Here is a 24,044-nt window from a genome sequence, read left to right as displayed (position 1 = left end):
CCAAATGACGCCCCCTTCCCCCCTTTTTTTTTTTTTTAACTGACTCAGGACACAAGATTCAAGAGTTCAAGACACTAGATACAAGAGGGACCCTACAGTTTCTATGGTTTTGCAACTATATTCAACTACATAGTTTGTTTACTCTTATAATCCAATCTAATCTGGGTAATATTCAACTACATACAGTTTGTTTACTCTTTTAACCCAATCTAATTGGATATATAAATTTTTTTGCCCGTTCAGACACAGCCAAAGATTTTTGTGAGAAGAAAAGGCATGTTTCAAACTACACAATTGCTCAATTTGGTAGAATCTATAACTGAAAGCGAATGGAAGCACACTTTGATGGCTACATCACTGAATTATGAGTATTCTCTTTAAACAGAAATCCAGAATTCCTGGTTTGCTAGATTTGAAAACTTGATCTTCTGCATGTGATCACTTGACAATTCTAAGGGATCTTCTTGAACTGAGATGTTTAAAATTGGAATGGAGTCAACCGTTACCACAAACAGGTTTTGAATCTGACTGGTATCCAACTCCAGGAAAATATTCATTAAAATGGGAATACAATCCAGACAAATGAGTTAATATTTGGTCTTTAATAGCATTTTGATCACTTTCACTCTGTTCTTTTAAAAAATAGGACAACACTAGAAATATCTATGTGCTTTTTAATGATAAATCATCATCATTACTCTCCCAATTTTCTCTTCCATATCTAGTATATTTGCATTCCTGTCTTGAAGTGTTCAGTTCAGTGCATTCTATCTGCCAAATATGTCCATCAGGTAAACTAACAAGAAGTTCACATTACACATGTAGTCTGCAAGCTTTGTTTCCCAAGGAGGAAAATTCTGAGTTTGTCACGCAATTTATAGACACGTAACACTTTCCCACATGACAACCACCTTCATAGACTTCACTGTGAAACAGAAGCTGAAGTGGGATCGGAACCAATCTCTTTGCACAGCACATTAAAACAACATGTGTTTGCTGCTCAGTATTTTATAATATTAACTATTTTAACAGCAATGCTGAGGGCCTTGTCTACGTCAGGTTGCAACTTCTTCAGTGCTAACGCTTGGCGATGTGTCCAAATTGCTGCTTTCTTTACCTGTGATACAATTCCACTGTTCCTTCCAGCCAGGGCTGCTGCCCCAACAGTGCTCAGCCCCACACAAACAACCCAGCTGTCAGCTGTTATGAATTTATGAAGCATCTTGGAATAGTCCTCACTAGTTCTTTGTGTTGAATTCACTGCAAAATAAAAGTTCTTCAACTTCTGCACCTGCTTTGACAAATATCACATAACACAGAAGCTCAGCCATTTAAGCTATGTCTGAGGATTCATCAAGCTGCAGTGCAAAATGTTGACCTCTCTGAACTTGTTCTATCAGCTGTTCCAGGATGCATTCTGCAAAGTCCTGGTTACTACCTAGGACCCCGTTCCTGGATTATGCAGGCAGAAACTGATATAAACTGGAGTGGACTCCATATCCCTAGCTTCCAAAACTCTTTACACCCTCTTAAATTTGATTAACTATGGCTTAAGTTGTACAGCTGACAAGAAACCGAACTTTCTTCCATCAAGGAAAAGCTTGAGTCAGAATTCTACACACAAAGAAAAGAATTTGTAATGGAAATGGAAGAATAACCATTATAGCTCTATACAAAAAAGGTGGCATCTTAACAGAAAGGAAGAATCATGAGATCACAAGGTGGCTGAGGGAGTATTTTTTGGGACCACTTCTGCTAATGAAAGAGACAAGCTTTCGAGCTTACACAGCACTCCTCTTCAGAAAGAATCAGTATCACAAGTGAAATCCAAAAAGATCCTTGATAGTGGAAATAAATTTCAAACTAAGAGATGCAGAACTAAATATTTAAATAATAGATAGTAGATATTTGCACTCCAGCAAAAGCCTTTTTCCATATATAATTAGCTTCTAATGTGATAGCAGAAGAGACACAAAATGACTTTTCCATTTTATTACATCAAGGAAGCCAGCAGGCTGACCTTGATGATACCTTCTTATGATGTTTTTGTGTGGCAGCTGGAGGCTTATCTTTTTACATTAATCTATTACTCTCATCAGTGCAAAGAAGGGTTTTATAGTCTAACAATGCATGTGTTCTTGGAGTCTTCTGAAAAGCTTTAATTTTTTTTTCCATTGCAGAATCTTTTTGCCATCAGAGGCTTTGTAGATTTTAAGTGCTGTCACACCCATTTTCCTTCACCCCTAAGACGACGACAAACTCCATCTAACTCCATCTAAGTTTCCCCACAGGAGCTTCCTAGGCTCCTCTCTATCATGGCTCCCTTTGTCTCGGAGACATCATACTCTCGGCTGGTTCTCTACAGTTTCCTGAGCTTCCCCCTGTCATTGCAACCTCCTTCTGCTTTTTATAGGGCAATCAATCTGATTTCTCCCAGGTGTGACTCATTCTGTAATCAGGGTAGCCCCAGCCTGCCAGCCATTAAGAAGTGAGCCACCCTATTACACTGCCATACTGAAGTTATGTGATTTATGTACCTTAAATGTATGGTTTTATTAATGTGTTATACAAAAGGCCTTAGAGAGTTAAAACAACATCTTTAATAAGGATTTCATTTCTCATTATAAATAAATGTGATTGTTTATGTGTAAACTTGTTGTGAAGCATTAAAACACATTCAAAGTACAGGAAATAATGTACATCGAAGGAAATGGCCACTGGTTTAAATGGTATTTTGTTAGTCAAACATGTTTCCGACTTTCTTCCCTATTAACTTTATCTACGTCTCCCCTTAAATTCATGTCGCAAGTACCAGTTTTAGAGTCTGACAATAAAAAGTACATAAAATGTAAATATGACACTCAGGAAAATCAGAAAACTCAGCTAAGAACTGTAAGAAAAGCTAGGAAGAATGATTTATGATTTATTTGTATTATCCATTGCATGTGCGTCAGGAGTAAAATAAATACATCCAGACGTCAGAAGGGATCCTACTTATTCTGCCTTTCAGTTCCCCTCATCACTATCATGTACAAATGCATGTAGGAAATGTGACTTCAAAATTATTCCTGGTATCAGCTCACTGATTCCTGTTAGGAAAGTGTCCTCTGATGCTTGAATAATAATTATTCTATAATTTAAATAATCCCTCAAAATTCAAACTACACCATGTAAACAAATTTCTGGATATGTATATTGGGTAGATCACTAGAACTCCATATAATATTATACCAATAAAACAAAAAAAATATTTTAACATTTTTAGTTGGATAGGTACCCATTTGAAGAGAAAAGAGTTGGGAGAATCTTTCCTAAAGTATATTTACATCTTATAATAGGACATACTACAGTTGCAGTGTATTTTTTTTTCTATTTCCCCCATATTATTTACTGGAAGTAAAATTTTCAAAAGGCGTCTGACAGTTTGTCTACATGGGGACATCCAGGAAAGTTAATCTAAATTAACAAAAGGTGTGAATTTGAAGTTGATTAGTTAAACTGCATTAAATTCCATTTTAAACAGGACTAGATCAAAGAGCATTAACAAAAAGTTAATGCTTATCAGCAGGGTCTACATAGACACTTAGATGGTCCACACCTAAGTATTAGAATGACCTAGCTACGTCGCTCACGGCTGTGAAAAATTTTTCACTCTGCAACGCAGATGCAGCTACATTTACCAAATAATTCTTCCATCGACCTAGCTACAGCATCTCAGAGAGCTGGATTACCTACACTGATGGAAAAATCCCTACCATCAACATAGGAAGTGTCTGCATCACAGTGACACAGCTGCAGCACCGTAGCTATACAACTGCAGCACAGATATACCTTTAGTGTGCGTTAGGCTAGTACTGGGTACAGTCACACATCAGCTTGCTGAGAAATAAATGTGTGTGTAGACAAGCCCTTCATCCCACTGAAAGTCAATCAGATTTGTTGCTTTTGATAATGGAATTTACAGCACGCCTACATTACAGCTGCTGCAGTACCATAGTGTAAATGCTTCCTACATTGATGGAAGGGGTTTTCCCATCGATTTAGTTAACCCCTCTCTCCAAGAGGCAGTAACTAGGTCAAGGGAAGAATTCTTCTGTCAATCTAGCCACATCTAATCCACAGGTTAGACCGATCTAACTATGGCTCTCAAGGTGTGAAATTTTTTACAGCACTGAGCAATGTAGCTTAGGTCAAACTAATTTTTAAGGTTAGACCAGATCTGAGATACCTAAGTCACTTAGGCACTTTTGAAAACTTTTACACTGTCTGAATTTTAATGATCATTTTCTTTTATTTACTTTTCCATTTCTCTACAATTTCTGCAAAATAAATTACTATATTTACTGTAGTTCAACTACTGGTAGATAGATGTGTTATATTAATTTTTAAGGCTTTGGCTACAGTTTTCCCCAATTCTACCTGTATCTTCTGAAGCAACTCATTAATTATAACCGCTATTAAGAACATGTGATACTTCAGAATTCAGGTCTTTGTATTGCAAAATGTAAAATGTTTTGTTACATTACAGTATCCACTTGTTACTGTTAACCTCTCTTTGTTCTTCTTTATCGTGTGTGTGTATTGCTTGTTTTATATATAATTATTACACGCACATACAACTGTCCCAATCTTGATAAAACCTATGCACGTGAACAGTCCCACTGAATTCAGTGGATATATGCCTGTCCAAGAACAGGTGCTAGCTATTACCAAGCATTCTCCTGTAGAATAGATATCTCATGGGGACCCAGAATCCCAAGGTAAGGAACTGGCAAGTGAACACTGATTTCAGATGAGATAAAGTGACGTGAATTACAGTTTTCACCTGTAAACTTTAAGGAATGCTGCGGTCATGAGCAGACTGACAAATAATAAAAGGACCAGCAAAGAGAAGGCCACAATCCATCAGTTACAGTATACTTGCCTTCAGTCTCCATCAAATGACACCTGCAGAACCAAGTCAAACTGATGGAAATTTACTGGGCGGGTAACTCTGCTCACAATAGGCTAAGGTAACCCAAGTATAAAATATTAACAACTATGACAGTTACAAAAGTTTGCAATTATTTTTCTGCAGTAAATAATATGTGTTAGTGTGTTCGGAGGTGCTGATGCTAGCCAGTTACTGATCAGCAAAAAATACTTCAGGATACAATAGGTGATTATCACCCCAAGGCAATGCTTACACATTTTTGAATAAAGATACTCTCTATATTGTCAATCAACCGGCTACTGGCTGGAGGGAAAGATTGTTAAAGAACCAAGAAGCATAACAAAGCACATATCTTGTGTACACCTACACACAGTCTAAAATGTATGTAACACTAGGGTGACCAGATGTCCCAATTTTATGGGGACAGTCCTGATATTCAGGGCTTTTTCTTATATGGGTGCCTATTATCCTCCACACCCTATCCTGATTTTTCACACTTGTTATCTGGTCACCATACTTGACACTGGATTCTAAAAGTATGCCTCATTATTTATTATTACCCTTTTTGAAAAGACCTACAGAAACTAATATAGGAATTAAACAAATTGGGTTATACAAGAAACTATTTGAAAAGCCCATTAAATGTAATAAAAAATGCTGACTTTTTTATACATTTTTAAAAATTCTTCTGTACAATTTCATAGGACTGTATCATTTTCTATTAAATTCTATAGGATTTTTCTACAGGGTGTTTATAGATCCCTGTATGTGTACACAGTGTTTTAGAAAACTCACAAAGGTTTGTCTTGACTGAGATAAAAAGGTTGGGTTTTTAGTTAGAACATGCCAGCTAGCGTATTCTAACTGAAGTGTTTTAAGACTCTAGTGCATACAATGCAAGATGTACTTTAGCTAGTTGTTTGATTTGAAGCCAAACTGAAGTACAACTTGCATTGTCTCGACTAGCATTTTAACACATTAGTTAGAATGCGCTACTAACATGTTCTTTTAAAAAAAAAAAAATCTTTTATCCTACTAAAGAAAAACCCAAGGAGACAAGGGACCAGATTTTTAAAGGCATTTAGGTGCCTGATTCCCATTGAAATCAACGAGAGGAGCATCAAAATACCTTTAGAAATCTGGCCAATGGTTCCTATTTTAAGGAGCTTCCAGCCTAGCAGAAAAATGTAATAATACAATACAGAAGAGAAATTCATATGCAAAAAGGCAACATTGAAAAGTTTTGTGAAATAAACGAGTTTTGGAGAAGAGAAAAGGTGCTTCACGCATAGGAAGTGATAGGCTGTTCCATGCAGAGGAGATGGCATGAAAGCAGGCACAACACTGACAGTAGGAGGCAACAAAGTCTGCATTTAGAAGGGAAGCTGACAGCAGAGAAATAGGAGGATGGAACTATATCAAGCCTTGAGCGTGAAGACAAGAAGCTTAAAATTTGTGTGGAAGGATAACAAGCTAGTGAAGGGAACTGAGAGGGGAAATGATAAAGGGATTACCTAGACAAATGGCAGAAGTGAAACATTTTTAGTAGCATTGTTTTGGATATACTGGAACAGAGAGGGACAAAAACAGGCAGGCTAAATTTAAACACTGTTTGAAACTAAGTTGATGAGGATGCAATTTGATCCAAACTGATTCTTCATTTAGATAAATCTAATCTTCACCTCCAACTCCAATATATTGGACTATTGATATCCCGTCCATCATTCCAGTGTCTCCAAATGAAATGGACAGGATTTCTGCAGCTTCACTTTTGAGAACTGAACAGATAGTTTGTTAATAAGCCATTCTATATCAAGACTTAGTATTTTTTTTGTAGATTTTGAATTATTTTGTTTTGTGGATTTAAAGTTTTTGTTATTGTTTTCATATGAAAAAATTATGAAGAATATATAATAGCCCCCCTCCACATCATTTTTCTGTATGTTTGTGATGGAGGTGGGTGAGGGAGAGATTGAGATGGAGAGCAGGGGTGCAAAAGGAAAAAGATAATAGTAGCTACAACTTCTAGTCTCCATCACCCACTCGGAAAATTTTCAAACATTCCATTTATTCCCATGTTTGGGAAGAGTTGTAAACACCTGCAAAGCTATCTCCTCCTCATCCTTCAAATCCCTTCTTAAAACTCTCCTTTGCTGTGATGCCTACAACAAACTAGACAACAGTCAGGCGCTAGTGTGCTGAGACAACTCCTTTCATGCTGACCAGTGTTGTCTCATTGTTTCCTTGTATTCTCCTGTCTGTCTGTCAGTAGACTGTAAGCTCTCTGGAGCAGAGAATGTCTTTTTGTTCCATGTTTGTACAGCACCCAGCACATTGGGGTCCTGGTATCTGACATGGGTTCTTACACATTAGAGTAATACAAATAATATAAACAATTAACAATAAAGCTTCAGTAATATGAGATGTAAACATCTAAAAGCTGATTAGTGAGAATAAAGATGAATAAAGATTGAAACAAGCATATCATGTAAAGTTACAGTCTTACCTATGCAGCTGTAAATATTCTCTGGGTCTATTTAACAGGTGAAGGAATCGGTCAACAATCTTGTTTTTTCCCACGCCCTGTAATAACATATATTTAAAAATTACAAAGAAGAGTACTTTAACATCTGAGAATTGTTGAGAGAATAAGGTCAGAATTTCTTTACAATCAAATAAAATCTCAAACCACAAGATACAAAAGTTTTGATTGCAATTATAATTCTCTCTCTCTCTCTCTCTCTCTCTCTCCTCTCTCTCTCTCTCTCTCTATATATATACACACACAATGTTTAGTTTGAAAAACAGAAGTGATATTCTTTGTAACTGCATATTTTGTCTGTCCTACTAGATATATATATATATAAAGTGGTACAGTAGGGAGTATATATATTACACAAATAATAGTTGTATAGAAATACGTGTGCAGCAGTTTTCATATTACTAGCTGCACATTCCCTTTTAGACAGATGATTATTAATTTTGTAGCTCTTAATTCTATGTGCTTTATTTCATATTCAGCACTATTGGTTTAATAATACAGCAGACTAAGATGTGGTACCCAAAGCGAAGGAGAAACTGAGTAGCAAATACAGAATGCAAATATAATCTACAACCATACTTTGTCTTATAGTGTTACCAATATTTTGATGACTGAAATCTACATCTCCTTTTAACTAATTTCTAATAATCTAATCCCTTTAATTTCCCAGCATTTGACAGAAGTACTGTAGGAATGCGGATGATAGGTTTACACTAAATACAAATACAAAGTAGTAAACTTGGTACCAGGGAAACATCTAGGAGGAAATGGCTGGGTTAAAGCATTGCCTTCTGTTCACTGTCATGTATAATATTTGCTAACCCTGTTTCCACTGAAGTCAATGGCAAAAGCCCCAAGTCCACAAACTGAAGTTTTGAATCATAATGATCCATCGTTTCTCTTGAGCTATCAGATAACAGTGGAGACCAGTGATAAATTCCTCCATCTATTGCTCGGAGGCTGAAACAATTACTCTCTTACACTGACCATAGCATACTGGTTGCAAGCTTGAGAGATGGGAAAGATAGTAGGGTTGTGAATAGTGTCAGAGAGAGGAAACAAAGGAAAGATCAGGAGGAAAATAAGTTCGCAATTTTGGAAATTGTGATGAAACATCTAAGACACTTAAAGAGAAATTTGAAAATTTAAGACTGAACAAAGAAGTCGAGAAGTAGATTTGAGAATTATCTAGATGTAATAGTTGAAATCACAGAAGCATATAAGGTTGCTAAGAGAGAACAGAAAAAAAAAAGAGTTGATGACCAAACAGAACCACAATGTATTCTACAATGAGCTGAATATGAAACTGGTTGAAAGACCATACTTAAAGAGTAGTTATCAATGGTTGCTGTCAAACTGGGAGGATGTAACTAGTAGGATCCTGCAGGGATCAGTCCTGGATCCAGTACTATTCATTATTTTCATGAAAGAATTGTATGATGGAGTGGTGAGTATGCTTATAAAATCTGCAGATGACACCTTCAAACCGGGAGGGATTGCAAGCACTTCAAAGGACAGGATTAGAATTCAAAATGACCTTGACATACAGGAGAATTGTTCTGAAATCAACTAGATGAAATGCAATAAAGACAAATGCAAAGTATTTCACTTAGAAAGGAAAAATCAAATGCTCAGCTACAAAATGGGGAATAAAGGGCAAGGTGGCTGAAAAAGATGTGGGGATTATAGCACAACACAAATTGAATATAAATCAACAATGTGATGCTGTTGTGAAAAAGGTTAACATCTTTTTGTGGTGTATTAATAGGAGTGCCCTATGTAAGACTCGGGAGGTAAGTGTCCTGCTCTGTTTGGCACTGATGAGGCCTCAGTTGGAGTATTGTGTCTAATTCTCAGTACCAAACTTTAGGAATGATGTGGACAAATTGCAGAAAGTCCAGAACAGAACAACAAAAAAGATGAATGGTTTAAAAAACTTGACCTATGAAGAAAGGTTAAAAACTGGGCATGTTTAGTCTTGAGAAAAGACGACTGAGGGGGAACCGAATATGTTAAGGGCTATTATAAAGAGGACTGTGATCAATTGTTCTCAATGTCCACTGAAAGTAGGATAAGAAGTAATGGGCTTAATCTGCAGGCAGGGAGATTTAATTTAGATATTAGGAAAATTTTTCTACTATATGGGTCCTTAAGCTCTGGAATAGGTTTCCAAGGGAGGCTGTGGATTTCCTATCACTGGAGGTTTTTAAGAACAGATTGGACAAACATCTGTTAGGGATGGTCTAGGTTTACTTGATCCTTCCTCAGTGCAGGGAGCTGGACTTGATGACTTTTCAAGGTCCCTTCCAGCTCTACATTTCTATAATACCTCTATAAATCAAGCTTTCAGTTCTACTGCATGAAAAAAAAAAAGTCAAGTTATTCATGATTTCTTGACATCAGAATTTCCAAATGGAGACATAGCTTTATATACAGCTGTGATGGGGAGATAAGGTATGCTACAGATTACTGGCATTTTTATTTTCAATAGTTGCCCGCACCCTGTACTCACATACTTGAAGAATTATAGGACTTTTAAAATTCTCTAATATTTGGAACAAGACATAATATAGTGAAATCATAAGTTCTTCTAAGAAGTCAAAGAACACATTTTATCAGGTAGAAATAAAACTGGAAGCCCGTAATATCACATATGGAGATGATTACACACCCATATGCTGCTGTTACTGCAGCTGTGAGATTTTAAAACCATAAATGGGCTAATAAACTGAAATGCTCCCCTAGTTTCAGCACAACTACTCAGATGGAGAACTGCATTACGCACTTTTAAAAAAGATCTTCAAAAACTATGGCAGATGGTTGAAGTCAGTATCATGTGCCAATCCCACATAGATTCCATGCCCAGTTCTCTGCAGAATGGGACTCCAGCCAAATGTGGCAAAAACCAAGCTGCAGAGAGACAGATCAGCATATGGAATCAATACTGAACATATCAAATATATTGGATATTCTACTAGAAGAAGAAAGATTTTTTGGCTTTCATCTGTATTAAGCGAATGAGTGTGGTTTGTCTGTATACTGTCTTATAAAGTCACACACACAATTTAGGTATTTCCCAATTACTAAGCAATGTTGTTGGTTTTTATCCTCATCTCTCTAATGGAAAAAAGGACAACATGGCTGCCTTTTGTTTACTTCTTTCTAAGCTATCATTGCCAATGATGTGAATAAGAATGTGCCTAGCTTCCAAAAGAACATTCAGAAGCTAAGGGGGCTCTATATAGCACCAAGGATTGGAGTGAGCAGGGCTAACACACTAGGGCTGAAATCCTATCTCTTGAAGTCAATGGAAGTTTTGCCCTTGACTCCAGTGGAGCCAGGATTTCACCTTAGACTTTTTTTGGTGCATGTGTCATCAAATACAGTCCCTTTTTTGGTGTAGCTTTATTTTATAATCAGTGAGAATGATGCATATAATGTGCATATAATATTTAGAAACAAAAAAGCATTCTCCACCAGATCAAAACTATTATAAAAATGTTAATGTTGGTCAACTTTTAAACTTAGCTGCTTGAAGGAGTACATCGTGTGCCTTCACAGATAATGTGTGCCACACAAAATCCTTGACTGGCAAAAATGGTTAGGGAAATGAGAATCAAAGCTCTTTGTTTCTATTCCTGGCTCTCCCACAGACTCGCACTGTGACAAGTCACCACCTCTGTTTGCCTCAGATTTTCATATCTATAAAATGGAAATACCTCACAGGACTCCTTCAGTAATTAACGTAGTGTTTGTAAATCAGCTCTTTGGATGCAAAATCTTCCAGCAAGAGGAAACAATTCAATTATATTAAACACTTGGGATCAATCCAGGCTCCTCTGTGCCACCAGTAAACATTAATGCCAGCTTAACTGACTTCCTGAGGAAATCCTAACTAACTGACAAATAGCCAGCATGGCTGGCTCTACACAACCATAATCTGGCCTCCATGGTATACAGAATGTGTGGGAGACATGGCAGGGAAAAGAAAACACTGCTGCATGCTGGCACTCACTGGCAAACAGAACAGCCTCTTGGGAGAAATTATCAGTGGACCCAAGTTAGGATAACCCTGAAACAAGCCTGTGGTAGCTGTGGAGGTCGAGATGCGTAAGGATGGCATAAACCAGCCTCCTTCCCACTTCATCTTGAATCTTGTGCTAAAGAGTCAAGAATTAAGCTCTATCTCTTTTAAACACATTGATACCTAGAATAATGAGCAACTTAATACACTACCAGAACTACACACTCCATATAAAAATGCTGAAAATACTGGATTGTTCTGTGGGCAGACTGATATAATGGATTATTTCTGCAATCTCATGCAACTTGTCCCTGTGGATCAGCCACAGTTAACATCACTGGATAACAAAGAAGAGGACTAATCATCTTACCAGAAGTACTAGAAGAATAACTTAGTTCTTCTTTTGAGAGATATCTGCATAGCACTTGTATGTGAAATACTTGTGCTATATACATTTTAAAGAATATGCATTAAAAAAATACAGAAATATGCAAATTAGGAGGAATAAATAAAAGCTGTATTGAATAAATAAAAGCTGTATAAATAAAAATATCTGAGAAAAGCAAATATTAATAAATTACTTTTATTTTAACAGAAATATAGCACACCTGAGCTAGAAAAATAGGAAATAACATCAAAATTTGTGATTTCAAACACGGATTTATACCCCTTGATGATACTGTAATTCAGTCACCTTTGGATGGAAAGTGAAGACCCTTTCTCTAGCATCTGGCTTCAGTGAAAGAAAAACTGAAAACCACAATGTCCTTTCTCCAAAAGATTGGCTACACTAGAAGATTTTGGCACTGAAGTGCCTGCCATGCTTGTAACACATCTATGGCCACCAACAAAAACACTTACAATGAAGCACAGGTTTTGCTCTGAGTAGATGTGTCTACGCTATTGATGGGTGGGTTTGGGACATAAACATAACATCATTGTTAATACGGGGCAACAGAAAGTCCTACTGTAGCATCACCAGTATTTTTAAAGTTGTCTTATTCTGCTCAGACCAGGCCTGAACAATATAATGTTAAAAACAGCAGGAACTGCAGAAGTATTGTCTGGTAGTGCTCTCACCATTGCTATCTCAGAAGCAGCAATGGAGATTTTTTTTCTCAAAAACCCAAATATTGCAAGGCTCACCACAAATGTAATCTAAACAGTGGGTCACACTACACAGCTGAAATAAGTCATCCAAGCTCATTCCCAGAAAAGCTCCTGCAATCTGTTTTTCTGTGACAAGTGCAAAACCTCTAGAACTCCTGATTAATGTATATTTTTTTGTTTTGTTTTGTTTTTTTAATTTCCCCATCTTCTGTCATTTGATGAATACCCATTGTATTTTTTTAAGCATGCACTTATCTTGAGGCTTTTCTGTATTTTTATAGAAACCCTGCTTGGCACTACCAATATCTATTTTACAACGTGCTTTGGGACACCTGAGAGGCCAAATATTCTTATTATGAGTTTATCATGTGCTATTTCTGAAAATCAAGGTTACATTTAAAAAAAAAATACTTCACAAGCAGAGCTGATAGTTACTCTGCCCTAAAGGAGTTGTGAATTAAGTTTGGCTAAATCTCTATTCAGAGATTAAAGTTCTGCCTCTGTCTCTATTCAGATTTTTTCCCTAGCCCAGAGTCCTGAAAACCCAGATATGCTATTTACTTGCTGAGTGCGAAAACAGCATCAAATCTTTATAGAGGGAAAGCAAGGATGCACAAATGTATTGTAGGGAGCACCTTTGGGAAGAGAGGTACTTGCCATGATAAGCAACCTTTTATTCATTTTCTTCTTAGTTCCCTTAAGTACAGCTGGCACAGATTAAAAGCAATGCCATGAACAGATGTACTAACAAAGATCATAATTTTTTGCACATATAAATGCTGTTATGATTCTATAAGGTAAAAGTAATGTATTTTCTGAGCATCCTATTGTAGTTAAGACTTTTTTATGCCAAAATTTTATATCAGTACTTTGCCCAACTCAGCTTATTAAGAAATTGATTCTTTCTGTTAATGGAAAGGCCTTCTTTGAGGTGCTACATTCCTCCTTTGTAAAGGAAGCTGCCCACCTTTACAGGATAAAAAGGACAAAAATGTGCTCTACACCGGTCCATAAAACAGGTAAATAATATATATTTACTATTCTGAATTTTGTTCAGTATGAAATGCTATTACAGTACTCTTGGTTTCTCCACAAGTCTGTATGTAATTAGATTGGAAGAAGAATATTATTTTTGAAGGAAACATGGACAAGTTTTCTATAAAATGTGGCTTTTGAAATATCTTAAAGTCAATTGTTAGTTTCCTCACTCTAAAATCTACTTCTAGTAAAAGCATAGTTTTTTTCCCAAGTAATCTGAGTTCACATCTCCCTCCATCAGCTAAAATAAGGCCTCACATACGGCTGGATGTCAATACTTAGTTTCGTAGGGAAGACAAATTACTGTATTTTTCTACAGGCAGTTATATTTTTAAGACCATAAATACATTTTTGAACTACGTACTTATTGCTGGTTTACTTTACAATTCTCACTAAGTGCTTGAGAAATAGAAATTGCTACCAAGTGAACTTGTGATGGTCTTCGCTTAAATTATTAACGACATTTAGCACTTTTAGAATATGCTACATCTTTAAAACACATTGCACTTCTTACCCTCCTCCTTTTTTGTTTATATATTGTTTATTTAGATTGCAAACTCTTTAGGGTGGGTACATATCTTATAGGCAAACAAAGTGCCTAGCATTTATGAGGTAAAAATAGTAATAGTAGACCAGTGTACAAATGTTCACTAGCAAATCCTAAAGTCCACAGCTGAACTGAGGAGATTCAAAATGTTCAAATTGATAACTGTATTTAGAAATAATTTAAATTATGTTTAGCATTTCCGAGCCTCCTGATGGTTATCACCAGTGAAAGTGAACATTAGCATTATGGAAGCCCAATATAAAATGTACCAAGCCATCTTCTATCCTGCTTTAATAATAACTGCTCAAAAGACAAAGTATCTTTTAAACATTAAATTTTTATTTTAAAAAGCTCTTTTTGTGCTTGCTAAATGAGCACTCAAGCAGGATAGAAATTGGGTTATGATTTCTACTGGTGATAAAAGTGTTGTCCATTTTCAACAAAGGGCAGGCAGCCAGTAAAGGCTCAGTAACAGCCACTGTGATGTGACAATTTTCAGCAATGAAAACTACAATGGAGTGGGAAAATGGGAGGAGGCTCAGAGGGAGCAGGGAGCATATGTGTCTGGTGGTCATGAACAGGGAATGGCACTGGTGAGCAGGGCTAGTGTGGAATGTTCTCCAAGGCATCTCTGAGTCCGACTGCTCAGTCACATATAGTAACTGAACTGCTCTAACTCCAGAGACTCCACCACCACTGCCAAAAGCCGTATGGATACTTTGGGGGAGCTGGAGTCACAGCCCCCTGGAGTGAACAGTGAGGAAGTGGTGTTGGATGAAGAAGAGGAGTAGGAATATGTGGGACAGGTGACCAGGGGATCCAGTGGTGCAGTGAGCCAAGACCTGTTTTTGACTCCAGAGTAGTTGAGCTAGTCCTTACAGTCCACCAAGGACAAGCCTGAGGCAGGGGAAGGAATCTTTGTTAAGTATGCAGACGGGGCCCTGAAGAACAGTTTGTTTATGTGCACTGGGATGTCCCATGTATCCTCTATAGAAATCTCAAGGAAACTTTCCTGAAGGTAGTCTGCAACCCTCTGCCGAAGGCTTCTGGGGAGGGCTGCCTTGGGCAGCAGTGACCATGAGATGGTCAAGTTCAGGATCCTGACAAAAGGAAGAAAGGAGAACAACAGAATACAGACCCTGGACTTCAGAAAAGCAGACACTGACTACCTCAGGGAACTGATGGGCAGGATCCCGTGGGAGGCTAATATGAGGGAGAAAGGAGTCCAAGAGACCTGGCTGTATTGTAAAGAAACCTTATTGAGGGTCTCTCCATCCACACCAGTGGAGTGGCCCAGCCACACAAGGAGAAAGAAAAGGATGTGGGACGACATCTTCCAGAAGATCCTGCAAGCCTCTAGTGCTTCGGATACCAAGCACAGGGCTTGGAGGATCACCCCCGTGGACAGCGTGGCCCAGGACAGAGCGGAGAGGAGAAAGGCACAGGAAAAGGAGAGAGACGTGCAGCAGGAGATGCTAGTGCTTCTCAAATGACAAACAGACATACTGGAGATTCTTGAGAAGTATAGAGAACTGCATTCCAGGATCTCCCTATACCCTCCCCACACACATTCCACATAACGTCTGGGGCCGCTGGACTACCCCTACCACTCCACCCTGGGGGAGAGCACAGACAATTACAGGTGCATGTACACTGACCTTTGAGAGAAATGGTTGGTATGTGTGCTTGCGAAATGAAAATGACTGTTCTTTCCCCTTCAAAGGTTCTTTTTCCCTTTATTTATTCATTCAGTTATAAATATGCCTATTTGCAAATATTTGAAATAAAAGTCTATTTATGGAAACTTAATTCATCTTTATTCGTTCACAACGTATGGTGGCTGGAGCTGACATCATTCAAACATAATAGTAATATGTGCATTTTCAATGTTATATTATTACACACACAGCGCTCATTACCAGGCTCATACCAGGGTACAAAAAAACCAATGCCTGGTACAGCACACTAATCGCTAATCAAGTTGGTGAGCTGCATACTGGAAGAACTGCTCATGTATGTCAGGGGAATCAGATGTTGACACCTTTTAAATCAGTATCTGAGATCAGGCAGGGCTGTGTCTTGGACCCTGCACTCTTTGGTCAGGCAATGAATTTCATAATGCAGCATTCCATTAGGTCCATAGGCATTAAGATTGGTGATCTTTTGCTTTCAAATCTTGACTACGCTACTGATGTTCTTCTAGTACGGAGCCCCGACACATTTCGCAAGGCACACCAGCAAATGGAGGACTTGTTGGCTAAGGTCAGCCTTCATGTTTCGTGGTCAAAGCAAAGCTGCAAAGTCTAGGACCATGTCCACTTGCGACTCCAATCTCTTTGAACAATGAAACTGCGGAAGCAGTCTCCCCCTTCTGCTATTTGAGTTCTATACTCACCAGTTCCTCCAACTCTCACACAGAGGTTCTCAACCAGATTGGCATTGCAGTGTCTTCCATGGATTGTTCACAACGAAAATGGAATCAACATAATCTCGGCACGACAACCAAATTCAGGATCTATTCGAGCTGTATTCTCGCCGTACTATTATACAGTTGCAAAACATGGACACTATGCCACTCAGATTGGGCAAAGCTGGAGGCTCTCCACACAAAATGCCAATGTTGTATATTAGGCCTAAAGCAGAATGACTTCATTTGTAATGCAGATGTTTACGGCTGCTCTGGTCTACAGACTACTTGGGCCATTGTCTGCAGATGGCATCTTATGCTTTTCAGACATGTCGCGAGAATGCCACAAGATGGTCCAGCAAATGCCATTCTCCAGGTGACTTGTAACATCCAGGATAAAATTCCACCAACTGAGTGGAGGTGGCCAGAGGCAGACCTCCTATTACATGGGTTCATTGAGTCTGTTTTGATGTTGGACTCTTGGCCTATCAAGCCCTTGCGGCCGCACAGGAATGGACAAAACGGCGAACGATTGCTACAGCCGACTGTTAGGCTAAGTACTGAAGAAGAAGGTACAGCACACTGCACCACCCCACATTACTGTGGGTATGTCTACACTGCCGGGGCTGCAGGGATCGATGCAATGGGATTGATTGAGCAGGCTGTGGAGGCCCAATCCATCAATCTTGGAAGTGCTCTCTGGTCAATGCCATTAATCCACCACCCAAAAGGAATAAAGGCTGCGTCTACCAGAGAGCATCTCCAATCAACAAAGAGCAATGGAGACGCCATGGTACGGCAATGTAATTAAGTCAACGGGAGATACGCAAGCTATGTTATGTAGCTTGCATATCTCCCATTGACTGCTGGCAGCAGTGTAGACCAGGCCTGAGCTCACTATTAAACTGGTCTTTCAACGTCTCCCTGAGCCATATAGGTCCCCGTTGAGCTTTTCTTATAACCCTGGTATCTGGCTGCTCAAAATCTGCAGACAGCTGTTCCACCTCCACCCCGACGGAAACTTTTCCATCTTTTCTTCACAGATATTATGAAGCACATAGCAGGCAACTATAACCTTGGCGATACTTTTTTCACTGAGGTCTAATCTCGTGGGTAGACAGTGTCAATGGCCTTTCAAACAGCCAATGGCAAACTCAACTGTCATTCTGCATCTGCAGAGCCAACAATTGAAGGAGCTAGTGTACGGCTTCATGAACCACAGGAGTAAGGGGTAGGCTGGGTCTCCCAGGATCACTATTGGCATTTCAACATCCCCAATGGTAATCCTCAGGTCTGGAAAGAAAGTCCCTGCTTGCAGCTTTTTGAACAGGCCTGTGTTCTTAAAGATGCATGCATTATGCACCTTCCCTGACCATCCCGCATTGATGGTCCCCGGTGATGCATCAGCACTTGCAATAACATAGAAAAGTAGCCCTTTCTGTTGATGTACTCTGTGGCAAGGTGGTCTGGTGCCAAAATAGTGATATATTTGCCATCTGTCACCCCACCACAGTTTGAGAATCCCATTGCTGCGAAACCATTCACTATGTCCTGCACATGGTCCGAGTCACAGTCCTTCATAGCAGGATGCAATTAATGGCCCTGCACACTTACATCACAGCAACTCCCACAATGGACTTCCCGACTCCCAATTGTTTCCTGATAGGTCAGTAGCAATCTGGCATTGCTAGCTTACACACAGCGACTGCCACTCGCTTCTCCACTGTCAGTGCAGCTCTCATTTTGGTGTTGCTGCACTGGAAGGCTGGAGCACGCTCCGTGCACACTTCCAGGAATGTGGCCTTGCAGCCATGGCTCACCAACCCACACCTGCATGATGATGCGATCCCACTAGTGCTTGTTTCTCGGCCCAGAACTGGCACTCCACTGTCTGCAGCCACTCAGTGAATGCCAACAACAACCTTGAATTGTTTCTTTCTATGTCTCAGAACAAGCAAGCCTCCAAGGAACTGTCATGTTCCCCGGGGCTCCACTGGCGGGTCTGCAAATGCTGCAGGATCAGGCGTTTTGTTCTTGCAATGCTCATTGCAATAGTGCAGAGCTGTGCAGGATCCATGCTTCTCACAGAGATGGCAGATGTGCAGATCTGTGGGGCTTTTGAAAAGAGGCGCGTAACGTTATGGGGTGCAAATAAAATTATGGGATGGAGAAAACTGCATCATGCGACCTTGAAACCATGTTCCCAGTCATCTCTGCACGACTCGTTTGCTCCCATGAGGCATTGTAAACCCTTCCCATAACACCCTGCACTAGATGGTGGCAAGTTGCACAATGGGATAGCTACCCATGGTGCACTGCTCTCTGCATCAGTGCAAGTACTGGTGGTGAAGAGGCACACCACCGACACAAGGAATGTAGTGTGAACATGCACAAGTGATTGAATTACTGTGGCAGCTGTATGTCGACATAAATGAGGTCGACATAATTTTGTAATGTAGACATGCCAAAGGAATGTGATTCTGCCTGCTTGAAGGTGTCTCCAATGTAAACTGATCAAGGAGAGACAATGAAATGACATTTACTTGCCAGGTAAAGAAAGCCATCAGGAAAAGCAAGGGGGTAGGGGAAGCAGCCACTTAACACTCTTGATGAGGGATGGAAGCTGCAGTTCCAGGAAACCTTCCTGCCCTCTGAAGCAAGGTCACTGAACTTTGGAAGAAAGAGCAAGAAAGCCATTATGGCATCCTTCACCTAAGACGACAAAGAAACCTAGCCATTTGGGCTCTGTGTGTTGGATCCTGCCTAGTACTGACCAGTTGTGCTGGAAGAAGGTCCGTGGTGAGAAAACTACTTAGAACAAAAGGCTCTAGTTTGTTAAGTTAGGTTTTTAGTCTTAGAAGCATATATTTACTTGTTTGTTTGTAACCGTTTCTATCCCATTTACTTCTACTTGGCGTCACTTAAATATCTGGTCTTTGTTAATAAACTCACTCTTGTTCTGTTACACGAGTGTAGTGTTTCAGACTGAAGAGAGAAACCCTCAGCCAAACTAACAGGTTGGTGCTGTGTACTGTTTCTTTAAAGGAGTAGATAGATAAGGTTTAGTAAGTGTTCCAGTGAGCAGGACTGGACTCTACAGGCAGGAGAGATGGTTTTGGAGAAACTCAGGGCTAGAAGGGCTGTTGGTGTCACCCTGCATGGAGTAACCAGGCTGGCAAAAGCCAGGGTGGTGCAATTGTGCTGTGAGAAGGCTGCTGGTATCAGGGCTCTGCGCCAAAACTGAACAGCACAGAGGCATCCAGCACTACAGGGCAGGCGGTGACACAACTCCTTATTTGTCTGGGATGAACCCCAAAGCATCACAGTTATTTGCTGTGTAGTTTGTCTCTCTCTATTTCTCACTCACTCACATACACACACAAAAAAAATTCAACTAGTTGAACACACCGCATTTTGTGTCTCCCCCTCCTTAACACACAAATCACCACTGATTCTATATCATAGAAAGTGAAAGACAAATGTGTTATATTACTGAAGAAATGCTGGTAGGGTTAATCTTTCAGTCCTTATTAAATAAATCACACAAAACATTGACATCAGACTTAGTTTCTAATCATAGATTAAATTTTTATCTTAAGATAAATGAATGGAAAAGGACAGATTTTTTTAATCACAAGGTTTGCAAGCAAGCAGAGGATGAAAACCGTAGCACCTTAAATGGGAAAATACTTGTGTACATGGCATGAAAGCATACTTATCTTAACATGGCTGCTTTTAAAATATTTAAAATACATCAACTGGATTACTTCCTAATATCCACCCTCTTGTTACCTAAACTTCTGTGATGGCAGTGATCAACAAGCTGTGTTTTATGGAAAGAAAAAAAGAAACACATCCTGGATTCTGAGGAGGATTAATCAGAAAAAAAGAAAGAGTTCTTATCGACTCTTAAGAGCACATGAAGTGATTGAATCTGATACACAATCAGTTTTCTATGCTGCTGCACAAAAGTAATTTAAAGTAATTTCGAATAAGGTTACATATGATGCAAATATATTTGTCTTTTTAGTTTTAGATTTCTCTGTAGCTATTTACTTGTTCTAAAACTAGATTCCAATAACATTCTCAGATGTAGGCTCATAAAACTGAAGATACAGTGTCAGAAACTGAAGATACTGGGTCAGCAACACAAATGGATGCAACTTCAATGAAGCAAAAGAGCATTGGCTTATGTCAATGGCTTAATTTGATCCATGCATTGTAAAGAGATATTTGTTTTAACTTACCTGGTTGCCAACTAGAAGAAGGTGTTCTCCCAGCAAAAAATCTTTTAGCATATCCTCCATCACCATCATATGCTAGAGATAAAGAAAACAAGAATTTTAAACACTGTGCTTATAACATATCAAATAAATGCAGGATTATTCTTTTAAGTATTTTTGACCAGAACCCTTATCACCGCACACATATATACATTTATTTGGTATTCTAATGAAATAGAATTGCCTCAATCAGTCAAAGCAGAGGGAATCTCTTGAAACAATGATGTACAGTTTTTAACTCCATTTATATAAGTTCTTGAGTGCTGATTGGTGTTAGGTATCTGATTTCTCTATTTCTCAATAACTGTTCAGAATGAATTCCCTTTAGTCTGGTGGAATAATTTTGGTCAGCCACAGTACAAGTACTGACATAATGACTGTATATATGTAGATTGCATCATGGAACCAGCCACCCAAATACCCCGAGAAAACCTGCTTCAGTACAGAAATAAAACCCCCTTTGACTGCACCCCCTTAGTTGTCACCGACCACCATACACTGGAACCCATACAGGGTATCATCAAACAACTACAACACATACTCGATGGGGACCCCATCCTGAAATAAATATTTTCTGAACCCCCTCTTCTGGTCTTCAAACAACTCCCCACCCCAACCTCTCCAAACTCCTCACCAAAATCAAGCTCCCCACAGACCAGGACCCCCAACTCAAAGTGGCACCAGACTGCCAGAAGAGATGCAAAACCTGCAGACATATCTCCATCCCGCACAATATGCCTTTCAAGATCCATGGGTCCTTCACAGGCCAGGCACCATGGGGTGTACCTCATTCACACAGCCAGCATGGGGTGTACCTCATTCAATGTACTAAATACCCCAATAACAATTATGTGGGTGAAACCAGACAATCACTGTGTTCTTGAATGAACTCACACAGGAAAATAATGAAAAGCACTGTCTCCGGTGGGCGATCACTTTTCACAAAGCGATCATTCTCTATCGGACCTCTCCGTCCTCGTCCTCAAAGGAAATCTGCACAACACTTTCAAAAGATGAATCTGGGAACTTAAATTCATAATTCTGTTAGCCACTAAAAACCATGGACTGAACTGAGACACTGGATTTATGGCTTATTACAACAATCTGTAATCCACTAACTCCTCTTTTTGTCCTACGACTGCAGAAGCATTAACGGGCCACTCTACCTTGAATGCTCCCTTGGCACAGGGGTTCTCAACCTTTTTCCTTCTGAGCCCCCGCCCCACCAACATACTATTAAAAACTCCAGGGCCTAGCGGGGTGGAGGGGAGGGGGGAAGGTGTGCTCAGGGCTACAGACGGGGGATAAGGGTTTGGGGTAGGGGATGGGGGCTCGAGGCTTCTGGGCTTTAGACCCATGGCTCCAATCCCAGTCTGGTGCCTTTCACATAATGCCATGCTTCTTCTTTGTATGTTGATTCATGGGATAATTATAAATCAAACCTTAACAGGAGGCTAGTGCAGAAAATAGCAGCCACACCTGTAATTTTGTTCGAAACACATGACACCAGTGCTCCAGTCAGGAATGGCACTGGCAACCTTCTGGTTTCTGGGTGGAGTTTAAAGAGGTTGGTTTAAACCTACGAAGTCCTAAATGGTTTGGGAGCTGCCTCTCTGAGAAACCACCTTTCTTCTCATCCCGTGTTAACAAAGTGGTACTTGTGATGTCCCGGGGTCTCGAACCCAGGCTTGGGAGTCTCCAGACAGCTGCCACATCCTGGCCTCTACCTAATGGCTACTGAAAGCAAGTGGGCTGAGAAGCTACTAGGGCTACTGCCCCAGCCAAGGCACCACCCACGGGAGCTCTGATTGGAGGATTGCCGGGTTCCACTGATTGGTCCAACTATGCTATTTAAGCCCTGAGAAGGAACAAGAAGTTTGTCCATGCAACAAGGTGGTTTCCTGTTGTGGCTGCACTGGACCCTGCTTGTGCTTGCATCCTGCAACCAACCCTATTCTGGTTTCTTTTCTGCTCCTGGCTCCCACCTTACCCCCATCTTCACTCCTATTCCCACCAGGCTCCTTGATCTTGCCTCTCCTCCTGCCCTTATGCCTTGCCTCCAATTCTCAGTGACCAGTCCTGGCTTTGACCCCAGCCTCCTACTTCTGACCCTGACTCCAGCTCGACCCTTGGCTCGGACATTTGGTATCAGACATCAGCTCTGACGCTTGGCTTCGATTCCTGGTTCTGACTCTGGCTCGACCTCTCGCTCTGCTAACGGGCAGCCGACTCTGGCAGTGACTCTTGGCTTTGCTCACCAACCTGGATGCCTGCTTTGCCCACTAGACCTGACTCCTGCTCAGACTACTAGGCCAGACTGCCTACACCCTGGTCCATAACAGTACCTAGAGAAGGCTCTTGAGCTGGAGCCCCACACAGGTATGAGAGAGAGGGAGTGGCTGGCAAATCATTCTCCAGTAGTACTCACAACTTTGAAACTCTCCCCCACCCTGCATTGGACCAAAATAATCTGAATATGTTGAATCTCAGGGCATGCAGCAAGGCCCATCTTTTACCCAAGCTTCTGGAGAGGAAAGAGCATGCTAAGGGCAGGTATTGTGGGTGTGCATTTATTCTTGATATGGTATCATTGGTTGCTGATTTTCTACTTTGGGGAAGCAGCTGGAAGAAGAAACACTCAGTATGTATTTTAAGTATGTATTATTATTATTAGAAACAAATTACAATTCAGCCATTTGGTTTTTAATCATCTCTCATTTAAAATTTGAATAGGTACTTTACATTTTCAAATACATTTGAGAGTGCTTCCGGTTAACCCGGTATTAACTATGTTGTGGGGGTGAGGGTTTATTCGCTATACACACCTCAAAATGTATTCAGCTCAGAATATTATCATCACATAAAACAGGATGCACACTCAAGTTATTATAACAACAATATTGCAACAGATTACAGTAACCTACAATAATCAAGAACTAGTAGGAACATTTTCTTGTATGACCTGAAGAAAAGGTAGTCCCAATGTCCAAATTTGTATCTGGTACAACTCTAATGATGTCAAGAGATGAATTTGATCCAATATGCTACACAAATTTATATCACTTGAAGGTGAGACGTTGATCTCAAATACAAGTTAATTCTGACTTCATCTCAAATACAAGTTTCTATTTCAATTACAAATTTATTTTCAAGAAAAGAG

The 24,044-nt window shown here is 39.8% G+C and overlaps 1 protein-coding gene across 1 annotated transcript in view; it reads right to left on the bottom strand.

Moving 5' to 3' along the window:
- VWA8 (von Willebrand factor A domain containing 8) overlaps positions 1-24,044 on the bottom strand; it is a 278,032-nt gene that overhangs the window by 129,906 nt on the left and 124,082 nt on the right. The window contains exons 20-21 of the mRNA XM_067563174.1: positions 20,849-20,920; positions 7,440-7,516 (exon numbers count right to left, since the gene is read on the bottom strand). Of these exons, the coding sequence (XP_067419275.1) occupies positions 7,440-7,516; positions 20,849-20,920 (149 nt within the window). The remainder of the gene's footprint in view (positions 1-7,439; positions 7,517-20,848; positions 20,921-24,044) is intronic.

This window comes from Emydura macquarii, unplaced genomic scaffold (assembly GCF_026122565.2).
Source record: "Emydura macquarii macquarii isolate MOO-44397 ecotype Brisbane River unplaced genomic scaffold, CSIRO-AGI_Emac_v2 contig_2473, whole genome shotgun sequence".
Lineage (NCBI taxonomy): Eukaryota > Metazoa > Chordata > Testudines > Chelidae > Emydura > Emydura macquarii.
Note: the sequence above shows the minus strand (reverse complement) of the source record. Positions and strands in the feature narration are given on the sequence as shown.